The sequence below is a fragment of the Sebastes fasciatus genome, chromosome 16, assembly GCF_043250625.1.
Source record: "Sebastes fasciatus isolate fSebFas1 chromosome 16, fSebFas1.pri, whole genome shotgun sequence".
Taxonomy (NCBI): domain Eukaryota; kingdom Metazoa; phylum Chordata; class Actinopteri; order Perciformes; family Sebastidae; genus Sebastes; species Sebastes fasciatus.
Genome location: NC_133810.1, coordinates 17771015 through 17788999, shown reverse-complemented (window position 1 = coordinate 17788999; position 17985 = coordinate 17771015). Strand labels below are relative to the sequence as shown.

The 17985-nt window shown below is 41.1% G+C and overlaps 1 protein-coding gene across 2 annotated transcripts; it reads right to left on the bottom strand.

Annotated features, from left to right (window-relative positions):
• Positions 1-3402: 3402 nt before the first annotated feature.
• On the bottom strand, positions 3403-15686 carry slc43a2b (solute carrier family 43 member 2b). Of its 2 annotated transcripts, XM_074611893.1 has the most exons (15): positions 15600-15686; positions 14583-14865; positions 12207-12501; positions 12041-12096; positions 11869-11945; positions 9575-9667; positions 9163-9296; positions 7772-7968; positions 7526-7669; positions 7373-7390; positions 6576-6708; positions 6328-6460; positions 5366-5439; positions 5114-5237; positions 3403-5013 (listed from the first exon to the last, which is right to left on the bottom strand). In XM_074611893.1, the coding sequence occupies exons 2-15, from the start codon at positions 14740-14742 to the stop codon at positions 4852-4854; spliced, it is 1800 nt and encodes a 599-aa protein (XP_074467994.1). In that variant the 5' UTR covers positions 14743-14865; positions 15600-15686; the 3' UTR covers positions 3403-4851. The 2 variants fall into 2 exon arrangements, with proteins under 2 accessions (XP_074467994.1, XP_074467996.1); XM_074611895.1 differs by lacking the exons at positions 7373-7390; positions 15600-15686 and having other exon boundaries at positions 14583-14884.
• Between the last annotated feature and the right edge of the window lie 2299 nt (positions 15687-17985).

Genomic DNA, 17985 nt, shown 5'->3' with positions numbered 1-17985 from the left:
TACTTATGTATACTTTTGTTAAGTATATCTCTGATACATAAAAAGTGAATTGAAAGTGTACTCTCTTATTTTAAGTTTAAAAGAATTATACTAATAGCCCACTTGAATAAACTTCTTTTTGGTAAGGGAGGCTATATTAGGCTATATGTCCTAACTTTGTTTAACCAGAAAAGGACCTCGCTGACACAAAGATATTCTTAATAATCTTTTACAGGAGTGGCCAAGACAGCAGCACCAGAACACAAAACATAGGTTACAAAACATATAAGACTGCCTAATAAATGACTAATGACTGCTTATGAATTAGATTAAATATGAGAAGGTTAATCAATAATCACAAAATTATAAAAATATATATATATAATAATACATAAATAATATGTTTAAAAAATCCGACAAAACATCAGTCAAACGACCAAAAAAAGTCTAAATAGCCGTCATAAATACACAAATAACATAAAAAACGAGAAGCTTAATCAATAATCCCAAAACTGTACAAAAAATAAATACAAAATATTTTTAATAAATTCGACAAAACATCAGTCAAACAACCAAAAATAAGAACAAATAGCCTACATAAATACACAAATAAATAAAAAAACGAGAAGATGAATCAATAATCACAAAACTATATATAAAAATAATAATAATAATAATAATAAATATAAACATTTTTAAAAAATCCGACAAAACATCAGTCAAAAAATAAGTACAAATAGCTTACATAAATACAGAACATAAAATAATCACAAGGCTTCTCTGATACATCTTGGAACCGTTTTTCCTCAGAGTGCGCTCCCTCTGCGTCATCGCAGTCACGGTGACGTAGCAGTGTGGTTATTCACCATCGGAGTATATATATGGGCTTGACACGGGGACCACCACCGCTGGCACAGACTCACGGTGCGTCAGCTCTCTAAACCCTTTAAACAAAGTCCCCACATCTAATGTGATTATCTCATCTGCCTCCAGAAATCCCAACCACGATAGATAGATAGAGATAGATAGATAGATAGATAGATAGATGGGTGGATGGATGGATGGATATATATATGCGTTAGAAGATGAAATCGTGAAGGCAAGCTTGTGCAGTCATCCTCACAGATCCACACAGGTATTGCAGGCTGACCTGTTATTCTTTCAAGGACCCCTGGAGGCCCCCCGACCACGCGTTGGTCCACCACCCGCGGCTCTATAAGACTGTGTTTAGCGCATGATGAGATGACAAGGCATCACAGGTCCCTATAATCCAGCCCCGCGCACGGCCCGGAGATCGCAGGATGTGAGTGCGTGTGTGTGTGTGTGTGTGTGTGTGTGTGTGTGTGTGAGAGAGTCTAAAATTATGTAACAGCGCACTGCTGCTGTATTTATAGCGCATCTGTATCCGTCTGCCAACATCCGCTTATCATTCCTCTGTCTTCTCATCTGTATAGGACCCCTTCTACCTCCTGTAATAGATGTACACTCTATCTATCTATCTATCTATCTATCTATCTATCTATCTATCTATCTATCTGCTCTATATCTATATCTATATCCATCTATTCTATCTATCATCTCTATATCTATATCCACCTACCTATCCATCTATCTATCCATGTCTCTGTATCTATCTATCTATCTATCTATCTATCTATCTATCTATCTATCTATCTATCTATATATCTATATCCATCTATCTCTCCATCTCTCTCTCCATCTCTCTATCCATGTCTATATCTATCTATCTATCTATCTATCTATCTATCTATCTATCTATCTATCTATCTATCTATCTATCTATCTATCATTTCCCCCCTATGTGTCTCGTTCATTGCATGATGTGGAAATTCACTTTTAGCTGATCATTTAGAAGTGCATGATCAAATTGTTGAACAGAACATGCTGTAAATGGCCCACTACTTGCTTTACAGTGACTTTATAAGGCAGTGGTCACACGTTGCCTCTTTGAACTGTGTACCTGAACAAACCACCACAGGGGTCAGTCAGCTTCACCAGCAGCTTCACCAGCAGCAGCAGCAGCAGCAGCAGCAGCAGCAGCAGCTCCAGGAGCCAATGTCTCTGATGTGAGTGACGCTCTCAGATCTATTCTCAGGTGACAACAGGGGCTGGGGTGTCAAGTGATAACCATCTGCTGGAGCGTATAGTATCACATGGCAGAGCGGAGCGCTGACAGACCTGGTAAAACCAAACATGTAGTGAGAGTGTGCCGGGAACATCTGGTGGAAAACTGTTCAGAATTACTCTTAATTGCAAATTTGTTCAATATTTGTTTTACAACTATTCTGATTTTTTTATAACTATAAACACAAACTTCAAATGAAAGTATACATTGCAAAGGTCACCTGAAACCTGAATTTCAAATTAAAAGCCTAACAATACATTGTTAAAGCCAGTTGGGCTTACACCTTCATATTGTATTTAGAATTTTGAGAAAAGGAAGCTTAAGAAACAGAAAATATCATGCATCCATAACAATGTTCATGCATATGAAAACTAGTATTACCAAAGGCCATTACAAGAAACTGTCTTGTAGCAGACTCACCCAGACTTAGACAGTGGTTACATATAGTACAGGAAATATTTATAATGGAAAAAATGACTTTTTCTCAAGGGTGAAAGAAATTTAACAGAAAATGAGAAAAAAATGGATTAGGTATAGAAATAAAGACATAGGCCCCGTATAATTTGATTGACAATAAGTTATTGAAAAATGTTTTAATAAGCAAATAGTTCTGTACACTGCATCATTAATTGTAAAACTGTATCCTCCTCTTTGTCATTGTAAGTTTGGTTGTTATATTTGTGTTTTTTATTTGTGTATGTATAAAGGCAATAGAGACTAAAGTGACAAAAAAAGAAAACTAGAATTACTGCCTCACGGTTGTCCAGTCCAGTCCAGTTGCAGTTTACATCCATTTCTGTAAATGTCATCACTTCATCATTTTATCCTATGAGACATTTGTGTAAAATTGTTAGCATATGAATTTTTGCGTTATGGCCAAAAACATGTTTTGTGAGGTCCTGGTGACCTTGACCTTTGACTTTCAAAATCTAATCAGTTCATGCTTGAGTCCAAGCGGACGACTGTACCAACTTTGAAGAAATTCGCTCTTCAAGAGGTATCACCAGAAAGGGACGGAGATAAGGTCACAGTTACCTTGACATTGACCTTCGACCATCATCCTTGAGTCTAAGACTACCTGCAGATATCGCATTCATGAAAATGTCTATCGTCGGCGCGGAGACATAAAAACAGCAGTAAAGATCATAATGTCACAGCACTCAGGATGTGAGCGTTAAATAGCCACAGTTTCTGCAGCCAAGTAAGAATTACACAATTACAGTCACACTGTCCATATGAAGTGGCCTGGTGAGCAGTGAAAAAAAAAACATGAACTCAGATATCGACTTATCTTTATTAACTCCCACAAATCCTTCCATATTCAAACAGGAACGCCTGCACAACAAAACATCTCTACATTATCTTCAGCGGTAGAAGAAAGATCTCTGTGTGAACAGCACAGTACACGATGAGACATAATGAGTCGTTGCCAGCACAGCACAATTTACATAATACATGATGAACTGTATCATGGAAAAGTGAGTGTACAATGAAATAAATACATGTAATGAAGAGAGGTGGAGCTCAGAATGAAAGTGGGACTATTTCTCAGGAGAGAAGTGCTGAATTGAGCTGATGTGTGTGGAATTTAAAGGGGTTACCTAGGGTATAAAGTGCTGAACAGTAGGTAGACAGACTGGATGAAATACTGAATGACGGTTTTATGGATATGCTTAATGATGTATACCATGTAAGGCAAAGGGGAGATCACTGAAATGTGTAAAAAGTTGCTGCCCAATGAAAAAAAATGTCCCCTTTTAGTTGAAAGTATATTCAAAAGGCATCCCCTGTACACTTAATATATAAAAAGAAAACTATAGAATGCAGAAACTAAAATAAATACTCTAAACGTACATGAACATTTTGCTTTTAGCCAAACAGTTTGTTTGACGTCCCTCATACAAAATACAGCACCAAAAAACACTGACATTCATCAGATATTACAGTATATTCTAGGCTTTACTATAATAAGATGTTAGCCTGGTAAAAAAGAAAACAACCCAGCCCCATAATTAATCATATTGACTCTCTATTCTACGAGAAACATCAGCAATACGGCTCTTCTCTCCTTCCTGTCGTCCATTAATGCCATTTAGTCCACACTTACCTTACACCATCCATCAAAACATCCAGCTGATGACCAGGTAGCACCATGTTATAGGATTTATAATAAGGATGATTTAAAGTCAACACATTACAACAAAAAAAGACTCATAATAGTGGAATCGTTCACTGATAACAGTGAGGTTGTGTGTGAGGTTGACATTTCGCAGTCTTGGTGGTGTCACAGGGGGATATTCAAACTCCTTTTCTGCTTATATTGGGAATATTAAAGCAGTCTTATGTGGAACGGAGCTGCACTGATGTGCCGCTCAGAGAGGACGGAATAAAAGAGAAGTCAGAGGATTTGGGGGACATACAGAGGGCTCATGCCTCTTTCCTTTCACAGTCTTTCCTCTTGTTTTTTCTTTTTCCCTCCACGTTTCACTTTCCTCCTCAACGACTGTCCAACTGACTCGTTTCTGTGACAACCGTGGCATCAGTTCAGCTTGGTGGGATTTTGGAAAAGGGATGTGGTAGTCTGGAGACCTTTAACAATTACACAGCAGGTTTAAATGTAATATTTTAAATAGTTAAGTTGTCCCTTTTCACGTATTACTGGACTGCAAATGTTTCCCAGTAAAAAATCTCTACGTCCTGTCATCCATGTACTTTTTAAAAAAAATTTAAACGTAGGCCTCGGGGATGTCGGAGCCGTTGATTTTGATGAAGATCTTGGCGTTTTCCTCCCTTTGCTGCTGCTGTCTGTGGAGCGTCCGTCTGTACCAGACCAGGTAGATAGGCAGCAAGAAGCCCAGCATGCTGAGAGCGAGGAGTCCAATATTGACCTGGGGGACGACACCAGAATTAGCCATGCCCGAAGGTTTCATTTGTGAGATTTTTGGAGTGTGTGTGTGTGTGTGTGTGTGTGTGTGTGAAAAATCATACCCAGAATGGGTCTCCCTCCAGGGGTCCCATCATGGCCAGGAACAGGGGTTGCTGCAGCAGAGCAAACACAGCGCTGACCAGAGACTGCATGCCTGTTAGACTGCCAAACTGGGAGGAGGGATACCTGCAGAGACAGTAGCGGTAAATTTAGTTTGAAGCTGCATCCACATACAGAAGACGAAGGTGATGATGATGATGATGATGATGATGATGATGATGTGTGTGCAAGGTTAGAAGCACACTGAGACTTACACAGCAGCATAGAGGCCGCCAGTAGCAGAGTGAATGAATCCTCTCACCACAGTGTGTAAGATGAATGACACAATCTGAAGAAAGATGGAAGTAGAACAGATTAATATTAATTTACTCATTTAAGTTATTCAGTCAGTGGGTTTATGAGAGTCTTAAAGGAACAGATCAACATTTGGGTAATACGCCTTATTTCATTTATTGTATATTAAAGGTACAGTGTGTAGGATTTGGCGGCATCTAGTGGTGTGGTTGCAGATTACTACCAACTCCTCCCTTCCCAAGACTGCGGTAACGTGAGACGCCGAGTGCAAAACCGTGGTAACACCGCTTACCTCGCTCAGAGGCCATCCTTACCATAATAACACTACTTTAGGTGCAACGGAAGTGAAATGGCATCTGGCGGTATTATGGTTTTGCACTCTACGGCTCAGGTTAACGCAGTTTCACGAGCGTGTCGGAGAACTACGGTGGCCTTCAGGTAACGCAAAAACGTGGAAAGCTCTCTCTAGAGCCAGTGTTTGGTTTGTTCGTTCTGTGCTACCGTAGTAACATGGCAGACTCCGTGAAGAGGACCCGCTCCTTATCTAGATATGAAGGGCTCATTCTAAGCTAACAAAAACACAATGATTCTTAGTTTCAGGTGATTATAGAATAATGAAAACATGAATATTATATTCCATTTCTGCTAATAGATCCCCCGAAATGTTACACACTGCCTTTAATCTGTATCCAGTGTATGCTAAGCTATGAAAGCCATCTCCTGGCTTGTAAGCAAACAGAGCCAGGCTAGCTGTTTCCTTATTTGCCATTACTTTGATATGTAGCATTCATTGGAAAAAATAAAAACTAAAAAAAATAACTAAACTGAATAAAACACTACAAATGTACAAATAAGGTTATACAATGATAAGCTCGCTTTGAAGGCCTGTGTGTATCTCTGACAGCTGAAGTGGACTGCTCACCTGCAGGGGGAGGTTGGGCACCAGACTCGTGATCCCAAATCCCACTAAAAGGACGTTTGTGAGGAGGAACGCTCGCAAGGCATTGGTCACCTTCTGGGTCTTTTTGTCTCTGCGCTTTTTCTTTATCTCCCCCCTAGTGGTCAAAATCAGAAAGAAGAAGGATAGATCAGATTATACAGGCACTGAAACAATGTCTGGACCTATGAATGGAAATGAGTTAAGACAATCTAGGGAACAAGTTGACTCACTTGCTGTAGGGCTCCTTTTCCTCCTCTCCGTCATCACAGTCCTTCAGCCTCCAGTCCATGATCTGACCAATCACTGGAGTGGTCATCAGGCAAAGCAGCTGCATTATGCCGAAGATGGAGGAGTAGAGACTCACTGAGAGAAGGGTCAGAATGAGGAGAAAAAGGTTGGAAAAGAGTGCAATGAATACTAGAAATTGAGCAAAAGGTTGTAAGAGGAAATGACATAGACGGAGGGTTTAGGACCTTTTTCTACCTGGTTAAAGCTGCGGTCGGGAACTTTGAGCAAGGATATAGTGACAGTTTTATAAAAATAACTTTTTTTTAAATCATAATTGCTCAAAGTTACCAACTGTAGCTTTAATGACTATGACGGTACAGTTAATTATTAGTCCTGCATGAGCGGTAGAGCCGTATTGAGTGAAACAACAGTGGATATGGAGTTTCAATTTTATGCCATTATGAGAGGATTAATGGCCAGGGGGAATAATGATAAATGAAAAGTGAGTCATGTGAAACTGCTCATATCATATGATGTATGCTCTCTGCTGGTGCTGAGGGGCAACGCTAGTTAATGAGTACAACGAAAGGTAGTTTCAGATTAAAGCTCAATGACAGCTGAAGGACTGGGTTAATGAAACGGACAACAGGCAAGGTCAAATGAAATAATAACACTAACATTAGTGGTAGTGGATTTAGTACAGCATTGTGACGGCAAACCTACACACAACTAGAGGTTAAATTCTAATTATAGTCAACGTCAGTAATCTACTGATACAACTATAAGCTTTTGGTCTTACCGACTTCCATTCTCTCCACTGAAAATTAAATTAAAAACATGTAAGTCCAGTTGCTTTTAAGTCACAGTTATGTCATAAGACACAGAAGCAACTTGATTCAACAAATTTTCATGTTCGTCTGTACACAGAGACAGAGGGATCAGAGCCACAGACCTGTGTTGAGGTCTCCATCAGTGAGCGACTCCAAGACGCTGTTCATGGCCCCCATGTAGAACAAGAGACGGAGCTGAGTGACCGACATGGTCACCAGACTGAGCAGGAAGATCGTGGTGGTGATGGTTTTCAAGAACGACTGGGCTGCAGGGGAGAAGCAGGAAACAGAGGTAAACAACACGCAATAAGAATGAGAAGCACAAAAAAGAGGGGGTCAAAGAGGGGGGTTGTATTCTGCACTCTTACACTCTTCTTTTGGCTTGCACTCCATCTCCAGGTCCATGGTGGAGAGGCAGAGCTTGTGTCCGTCCTTAGTGGCCAGCTCCTTCTCCTTGAGGCTGTTGCCCACGCTGAGACGACGGCCCACCGTGGTCACTTGGCGGTAGAACTGCTTCCCTGTGATTTTATGGTCGAAGCCCAGCCAGTTGAACTTGATCTTCACACTGAGAAAGCAGAGAAGGAGGAGAGGATGAAAAAAAAGTATGGGAGTAGAGGACACAAGGGAAGAAAAAAATATAGGTATATATCCTAAATAGAAAATGTTGACATACAGGAAACATGCATGTCCTATATATCCTTGCATGAATCAGTCTACTGGAAAAGTTTTTCGCTGAACAAGCAGGTCAAAAGTGTGATTCTAATTAACAAGGATTTTCCATAGGGGATGAGTACAGTCGACAAGTGTGATCATCAGCAGATAGACTTTAACCTAGCAGCATATTTTTGCACATATTACATAATTATTTGTCAAACCATGTCAATAGTGTTGAGTACTCCATATACTTATGAACATAAAAGAGACTGCTATTAGTTTATTAGTCCAACTATTTTTGTGTGTTATATGTTTCTTTATCACACTTTATCACTGTATCAGTGCAATCCAATGCTTACAGCTGGAATAACACCAGACTGCACCGACATACAGTATAATTAGTGGCAAATGGTTGCATGTCCTCTTGTTTATAAATGAGCATATATTTGCACAGGGGCTGTCAATCGATTCAAATAATTAATCCAGATTAATCGCAAATTAATCGCACATTTTTTATCTGTTCAAAATGTACCTTAAAGGGAAATTTGTCGAGTATTTAATACTCTCTATGAGTGGGCAAATATGCTTGCTTTATGCAAATGTATGTATATATTTATTATTGGAAATCAATTAACAACCAAAACAATGACACAAATATTGTCCAGAAACCCTCACAGCTACTGCATTTAGCATGTGTGTCAGTGTGCTGACTTGACTATGACTTGCCCCAAACTGCATGTGATTCTCATGAAGTGCACATGTCTGTAAAGGGGAGACTCGTGGGTACCCATAGAATCCATTTTCATTCATATGTCTTGAGGTCAGAGGTCAAGGGACCCCTTTGAAAAGGGCAATGCCAGTTTTTCCTCACCAAAATTGAATGCAGTGTTTGGAGTGTTATTTAGCCTTCTTCACGACAAGGTACCATGGTATCAATGGATTCCTTAGGTTTTCTAGTTTCATATGATGCCAGTATCTTCACATCGTTAAAGCAATTAGTGGCATTAAAACAAATTTGCGTTATCACGTTATTATCTCGTTAATTTCGACAGCCCTAATTTGCACGTGTGGGACTTTTACTGTCAATTGTATCAGCGGAACTCACGTGTAGTCCATGTCGTCTGGTCCAGGGAACGACTCCATTGGCCAGTTGAAGAAGCAGTTCAAGAAGACCAGTACGGCGCAGGAGGCCCACACCACCAGGATAGTGATGAAAGGTATGCCAAGGTCATAGATCACCTGTGCACAGAGGAGACGATAAACACCAGATCAGAATGCAATCGGAGGAGCGTACACTTCTGCCGAGGCTGCACAATTTGTTAGTTAAGGGTGGAAGCTAAATGTGGTTGCACAGCTGCATTCAAGAGTTATGGCAGTTAATTTAAGTAAAATACAAGAATTTGGCAAAAAGTTCTAAGAAAGCAGTATTGAATGACAAAAAAAAAAGATTTATAGGGGCAGAGGTGAAAAAAAACTGTTAAGTGTCAGTGCAGGTGTGTGGATTCAGTGTTTGTTACCTTGACACCAGGGAAGGTGACAGCGGAGGAGGCATAGGAGCCAATCATCAGGGCGATGAAGGTGGAACGGAGGTCACCAAACATGTTAGGGAGCTAGAGGGAGAGAGACATCATCAAAACCTGTCCTTATTGTACTCTATATAAGTTACAGCACAAACTTGCAAGCAAAATGAGTGTAAGTATAAAGGTTAAACCATCTACTGCCAAGATCACGACAGACTGGGGACACTATGAGGACGGCACCGACTGACACTGGGGTCAGAGTGGACAGTGGGAACCAATTAGCGAGCAGACATCAGAGAAACTAAAACACAACAATGTGACATAGAACACCAGTAAAAGCAATATAAAGCAGCATCGCATACAGCTGTCCACCGCACGACACAAACGCAGCGCTGCTGAGACGGGGGTGGCTGAGGCGATTTCTCTTCTGTCTTTTACAGTACATGCTTTACTCCCGTTTGAGGACAGAGACAAGAGAGCCCGGAGGGAAAACATGAGACGGTGGGTGGCAAAACATCCAAAGACAAAGGCATTCACAAACTGTTCTGTTTTCAAGAGACTGAACAACAACAAGCACATCCAATTACATAAGACCGGGGAAGCTGAGAAAGAGGTATGTGTTTGTGTGTGTGTGTGTACTAAGTATGCGTATTGAAGCACCCAGTATATCACTAGGAGTACTCGGAAAACTGTTCCAATAGATTTTTTAAAAATAAGCAGCTGCTGGAAAACCTGAAGAGGCAAGGTGACCTGACAACTGACACTGGCAGGGAGCCAGTGGTGGCCACTGTGTATTACCCAACACCCATCAGCTGAGAATGAATGCCTGTAGGTCTGAGGTGCAGTCATGATCAAGGAGTCAAGGAGCAGCATAGAGGCTAATGATTAACTCAACACCGAAGCTTTCAAGTACATCAGGTTGTGAAGGAGATGGAGTGAAAAGTGGTGGGGAAAATGTGGTCTTATGCGCAGGCTCAGGGGGCCTCTATTACCAAAGAGCAAATAAATTATGGTTTTACTACGTCGCCAACATTCAGGCCACAGGCAGCGACTAATGAGGGATGAAACAAATACCACATAGGAGAGATGTACATCACAGTAACAGCCTGTGGCGGTATAGAAAAGGGGCATTTATTGGGAGATTTACTGGAATAGAGCCCCTCTGTGGTGAACAGCATCACCATGGTACAGCCCAGGACTCCTGTGTGAGTCACCGTGAGGCTGAGCTGATGACAAGGGGAGGGGACGGGAAGATGAAGAACAGCGGGGGGGGAGAATAGTGAGGGGTTGACCTTGGGGTTGAATCCTAAAGAGCATCAGTTGTTTTTTTGTCCCTGTGGTATCTCTTAAAGGGGAACTTCACCGATTTTACACATCAAAGTCTCTTTACAGATCTTGGGACGTACTACTGCGTATGTAGAAAAAAAAAATGGTATATAGCGTTTTGTGGATCCTAAGGAAGCTGCATGAAGTCGGTCCATGTTGAAAACTACATGTGTGAAAATTAAAAAAATCTGGGAGTGTGGAGTTAGAAAGAAGTAAGCTTATCTGCTCCTCATCTCTGCTTGAGGCTAGTGGCTCAAGGATAACTCCTACTAGTATAACACAACTAAATATGACAGAGCTAACAGCGTTAACCTGAAGGGGAACCGGAGGGTGGGTGCTACTCTTTCGTGACGACGCTGTTGAAGCTCAGATTACAACACACACAGAGGGAGAGTGACTTCATTCTCTGCTCAGGTAGACATTACTCCTCTATATCTTTACATAGCAAATAGCTGTTTGATGCTTTATTAACGCTCTGGATATCGTATAGAGCACCTTTAAGTTGCTTTAACTAACTCTACTCTGCAGCCTCATTAGACAGGGATGCTGCATTACTAGTTATGATTGAGTACATTCGTTTGCAAAAATTTACATTACAATGCTTGTGTAAAAAGAGTAAAACGGGGAGATGAGCAGCTCAAAAGCCCAACGGTTGCTATGATGTTCTCGCTGGAGCACAATAATAGATGCAGTGGAAAGTGATAATGAACCATCTTTCCCCAATAAACCCCTCTCTGTCCTCCTGCTAGGAACACAGAGTGCAGTGTACGAAGCCAAAACAAAAAAAAGCCAGACAAGAAGGGAGGGAGAGCGTGAGCCAGCAAACTATTATAAAAGAGCAGTAACAGCGAGACAAAGACCTATATTAAAATAGAAAATATACATCTGGACGAACACGTAGCAGCAGGTGCAGAGACTCTGTAGCAGGAGGATTACAAAGCACACACATCCATGCACACACTTACTGTGAGAGAGGTGAAGGTCAAGCACATGCCCCCAAAGCCGTTGAAAGTCAGGGCAATGAAGATAAGGACGGAGAGTTCTGCAAATGACACAGATGTTAGTTCATGACAACTAAACTACCGTACATTGTTTCAAATACAGTGCAAAAAGGACCACATGAAAATTCTTACTCACCATTTGGATTGTAGGCTCCATAAGCAATGAGTAGACAGGACAATCCAAAACACGTGCTATAAATAAATGATGACAATTTAAGTTGCAGCATCTCGGCTTCTTAAAGGGTTTTACAAAAAAATAACATCATGATAAGTCTGAATACTTTCTTCTCTCCTTTGCTTACCTGCCCAGCAGTCGTAGCTTGCGAGGCCCATATTTATCCATGACGATCCCCAGCGGCAGGGTGATGGCCGAGAGAAGGAAGGAGCCCACCGTGAACGCCAGGTTCAGTATCTCATCCTGCTCTTTGCAAATCAGCCACCCGTTCATCTTCAGGGGCCCATCCACAGGGAGCAGGGGCCTCATCTCCACGCCGTCTCCCAGACCGACCACGCCACCCTCACTTTCATAGTAGTCGGCGTAGTCATCGGGCACCGGCGTTGTCAGGGGTTGGGACAGATTGTAGCTGGAGCTGTTGCCTGAAGAACATGATGGTAGTGGGTAGAGGATAAGGTGTTAGATACATTGCAAATGGAAAAAGTCTTATTTTGATACAAAAAAACATCCATAAAGGTTGAGTGGCATGACGGTGTAAATTGAGTTCAGCTGCAGATGGTTTAATGTATGGAGCTGTGGCTTCTTGGCACACAGATGGAATTTGATGGTGACAGTTCTGCTTATTCACAGGAAGCTGATACATCAACACATAGTGGCTAAATGTGCACTGAACAAATGCAGAGCTATAAATAGATAACTATGTATAACATCATATCAGGGGCAGGGGCAGAAGCAAAAAAAACTTAAGACAGATTAAAATGTTCCAACCTGTTGTAAATTGGAATGATAGGGCTAAAAAGTGATAAGCTTGCACTGGCAATAAACTCCACATTATCATCAGAAGCTGCACAGATAAAGGAGCATGGTCCATGTGAGGGAAAAAAAGTTATTGATCACGCCCTTACACCTCTGTGGTATCCCGGCGTCTTTGTAGTCACGTGAGGCGAGTATGTGCACGGCATCCCAGTGTGAAACACCATGACGCGCTTCATAACAAAGTGCCAAAGTCTACTTATGTATGTCTGCACGTGCACATCATACTTGGTGTTGGCATGAGTTGCAAGATTTCAAAATGAGCAGCTTGTGAATGCCTTGGTTTCCCTTCCATGCATGGTGACTCGTGACCTCTGACCTACCCACACAAAATCAAGCTTTAACCAAGCCTGTGCTGCATGTGCACAAAAGCCTAATCTACGCTGCATCATCATTATCTTTCTTTTTTTATCCACCGTCTTGCTTTTACTGCCAACCCAACCACCACCAGTGGTCTGATTTCTTCTGTTCATCACTTTTCTATCAGTCTTCTCCTCCTTCTTTGTCCTTTATCAGTGGACTTTAAACTTCCATATTACAAGCCATAAAAGCTGTCCCTCTATCACACACATGTCACATGCCTGAAAAGAGCTGAGCTGGTGCTGCGGTCCTCTCCCTCTTATGTCATCAAAGTAAGATAACGTACAGGAAGTCACCTGTAAAGTCATGATTGCTCGGGTGAGCCCACTTCTGTGCCGTCACACAGCATCACAGCTGAGATATTTCTACTATCCTATAAACGTGACTGGAATTTGCCTTTTTATTCAAGGTTTATGGTGGAGTTTTAGGCTAACAACACAAACTAACAAGAGAAAGATTAATAGGAAGATAATGCCAGACACTAGGAGTTGGAAATACATCCTCCTAAATCACCAGTCAGATAACTCAATTGTGTAAACGCCTAAGGAGACAGGGTGTCTACTAGTGAGAAAGAATAAAAAACAATAGTTTAGTGTCTGTGGGCTGAGCAGGGCTCGCCAGTCTGGACATGGGACACGACACAGTGTCACCCAAGGTCCAAAGCATAAGTGTGGCCTGGTTCCTCTCTCCCTTTTGCTCCCTTACTGTCTTCTATTCGACCTGACTGGGGCCATTGTGTTCCTCTTTTGTACTTAAAAACACAAAGCAACTGCCTGGCTTTTCTCAAAGTGAGAGACGAGGAGAAAAGTGGAAGATGAATGGGTGAGGGCAAAAAGGACAGACGATCCAGTCCGTCACTGGTTTATCAGATCCCTCTCAATCAGTATGCTGCCGTGTCTTCAATTTAGTTGGAAAGTTTAAGCTCTCTAAGGGCCAAGTAGAATGAGATAGAGACACTGGAGCCATTTTACTCTTTAGCTTTGGACCACTTTGTCAACCTGCAACCCTGTTCTGTCTTGATCAGGTTTAATCTCCTGAGTCTCTAAAAAACAGTCCATGCCCCCCGGCAGAAAAAAACATGAGAATGGAAGAGGCAAAAAGGCAGTCGTGTTAAGTTACATCTCTTGAATAAAACCCTCCTTTGCCCTAACTCATGATGACACTGACTCCTCATCAATCCTCATTTTTAACAGCTCAAGAAAGACAGGACACATCTGAGTTCTGCGACCTCATGAAGGCAGATGAGCAATTGCTTCACCATCAAGGCAAACTAATGGAACAAATGACAGATAAGTAAATGTGGCAGAAATATAAAACAGTTGTGACTCACCCTCCTCGCTGCAAAGGTAAGAGTAGAAGCCTTCTGACTTGAGCATGATGAGGAGCGAGCCCCATCCCAACAGCACGGCGGAGAAGAGCAGGTTCTCAACGATGGAAGTCACTGCCATCCACCAGCGCCTGGCGAACGCTGTGGCCAGGGAGGGAGGCATGGTGGAGGGATGTAGATTAAAGGCAGAGAGGGGTGAAGAACCAGAGGAGAGAAATGTAGAGACTAGAGAGAGAAAGAAAGAGAGACTCCCTGACTGACGCTTAGGATGAAGGATCAGTGATCACTTATCTGTGAAGAGAAAGGCACAAGAGGAAAGGGGAGGTTTTATAGTCGGCCTATCACTGTAGGTACTGAAGGACAGGCATTTTTTTTATAAGATCACAAGATAAAAGAGCACTTTGAACCTAACTGAAGATAACTGGTTGCGCTGAATGAAATAAAGTGAACACTATTTCACAACTTTTTGATGAATTGAAAGTATCCCTTCTCATTAGAGGTAATGCCAGTTGCTCTAAAGAACTAATAGTAACAACAGATGGCGAATTATTAACTCTCCTGCTAGTACAGAGATCATTACGTCACTCAGGGACACAGATCTTACACCACATTATAGGCACTAATAGCATCCATGGTGGCATCACAGAGATTCTGCTGTTTGGTAGAAAACTGGTCCATACTGGACTCGGAGAGAATAAATGAGGCACCCTCACCCCCATGGCCCCTTTTTCTCTCTACACGACCCCTAAAATGTCCTCTCAGGCCCATCCAAGCGCAACTTTCCTCTGCAATTACTGTGGAACATCCAAATACATAAAGGAGATGCCAGACAAACAATAAACAAATCAGCTCACACAGCCAACCTTTCTCTCTCTCCCTCACACACACACACAAGCACCCACACACAATCTGCTCCACCACTAAGATAAAAGTAGTTGCATGGTTGGCTGTAGATCTCATAGAAAATAATACAAAAAAAAGTAAATTACAGGTAAATAACATATCCAGGCAAATAATAACTTACCTCTCCAGGCTGTGAGTGGCACCATCCAGCTTCAAACAACCTGATGAACTCATCTGGTTCCACTGTGAACAGCCAGGTTTTATATACTCAGGCGTCTTCACATGGCGCCCCCTACTGACCAATGGCTGTCTGATGTTTGCACCTCAGCCAACCAGCATTCAGCAACATGGTAGCCTATAGAGGCTTTGATATTTAAATAATAGGGTCTTGCATGGGGGTCAGTAACAATGTGTGGTTTTATCAAAGTCATTGTGCAATGGGAGGTCCCAAAGTGCTTTAACTGGGTGAGTGGAAAGGATTAATCAAGCCAAACAAAGTCTGGTTGAAAAACATCATGGACTTCTATAGATAAGGATGCATCAACAGCTGTCTGGATCAATAACGGCTATTGATAGAGTGCATGAGCGGTGACGCTTGTTTGTTGCGTAAAGTATTTACTGGTGCGGTGTCTACCGGATATGATCTGCTGAGGTTGAAGTCTGTACACACACATTGAGGGAAGCAGTTGGCTGATTTAAAGGGGAACTACACCCATTTTCAAAATGCATACATGTTGTACCTAAGGTCTAAGACAGTCCAAAAAATATTAGTAAACATGAACAACTCTCTCCCAAATCCAATAAACTACAGTGCTCAAAGTCAAACTTGTGATGTCATCGGGTCTAAAGTGTGGAATTGCTCCATATACAATCAATGGGGAGAGATGTTATAGATGACACCCAGTGAGTATATGGGTACATTTTCTGTTTCACAACTGACAACACTACAATGGAATAAAGCTCATTTGGGTATAAAAAAAAGAAAACAAAATCCACAAAATCAGTCTCCCATTCATTGTCTGTTGAGCAGCTCCAGACTTTATACCCTGTGACATCACTAGTTGTAGACTTACTTCTCTGGTTTCTGGCTTTGAGAGAGAAGAGCTCATGTTCAAAAATGTTGATTGAACTTTCCTAGGAAATGGAAACAACATATTGGAATGCTTAATTTGGCTGGTGTTCCCCTTTAACACAGTGCACCCATATATGATTAGGTCATTTCTGGTTATTAATGTGACACATTATTATTTAAATGTGCTGCAGTCGTTTCATCTTGCATGGATTTAATCCTTAATGCAGCATTGATGTGATGCCAAATTTGCATGATCAATAATGTGCCGGCTGACTGCTATTTGGTTTCGCTATTTTGGTTTTGATATAGCCGTAAATTCAGTAAATTCAGTTTTTAATAGGCTTTCTATTCATTGTTCAATTACGCCCCATCTTCTACTTTTTTGTGTTCATTAGTTTTTAGTTTTACAGATAAACTCAGTACAAATTACGTTTATATTTATATTTATATTTATATTTAATAATGACAGTGACTGTAGGTGTGCAAATTACATAAACTGTAAAATCTGACAAGTTGATCTTTCTTTAATAAAATCTAGGAAACCGATTGCCTAAATACATATAATTATTAGTCTTAAGTTTTGTTACTTTATATCTACTTCTTAAGTTTACTTAAGTTACGACTTAATTTTGGGAAGTTGTTCCAACTAAAAAATGGCAAGTGTATGAGGAGATATAAAGCTAAGATTCAGGGTATTCCAGGAAGAGACGTCACATATTCTCATTTGAGACCATTTTTTAATCATATTGACCCTCTGTATGTCTGGAAGTAGGTTGAAAGTAAGGGGTCATCAGTCAAAACCTGTTTTCCAGGTTGCCCACTTCCAGTGCACTATGCTGAAACTGTAATCAATATGCAAATCGGTCACTGAGTGGCCAACAGTGACCCTATCTACATAAACACTGATATGGTAATTTGTGTTGTTACAGTGATCAATACCCCAGATTAAAGAAATTCAAATTCACTTTTAATCTCGCAGCATGTAAAGCCATACATGTTGATGGGGGCATTTGATCTATCAGTCCTAGATGGACCAATCACACTGTTTGAGTATCAGTCATTAACTGATCAACTGACCTCACACTGTTAGCGATGCCACAAGTGGATGTGTCTATACCCTGATCTAACAGTTATTGGCAAACTCATTAGAAAACACTAGTGCCGTGGTCATCTCCTGCACCTTATCAGACACTTTTATTGATCTGATCAAATACTTACATCACATAGGATGCAAAAGATTTTCAAGACAGGATTAAGTTGTCTGAGATGTAATTGAACTACCAGAGTATCACTGTAAAATACTCAACTTTTAAATTCTGTATATTGTTAGTCTCCATGGGGACATTTGAAATCAGGGGTTAAATGTCATAAAAACTACAAAACAATGCCACACACAATATTCTAGTGGCAACTTGCTGTTCAATGTTGAATAAACGCCACCTTGTGGTTGTAAGGGATGACAGCACATGAAAGAAAATTACACAAATATCG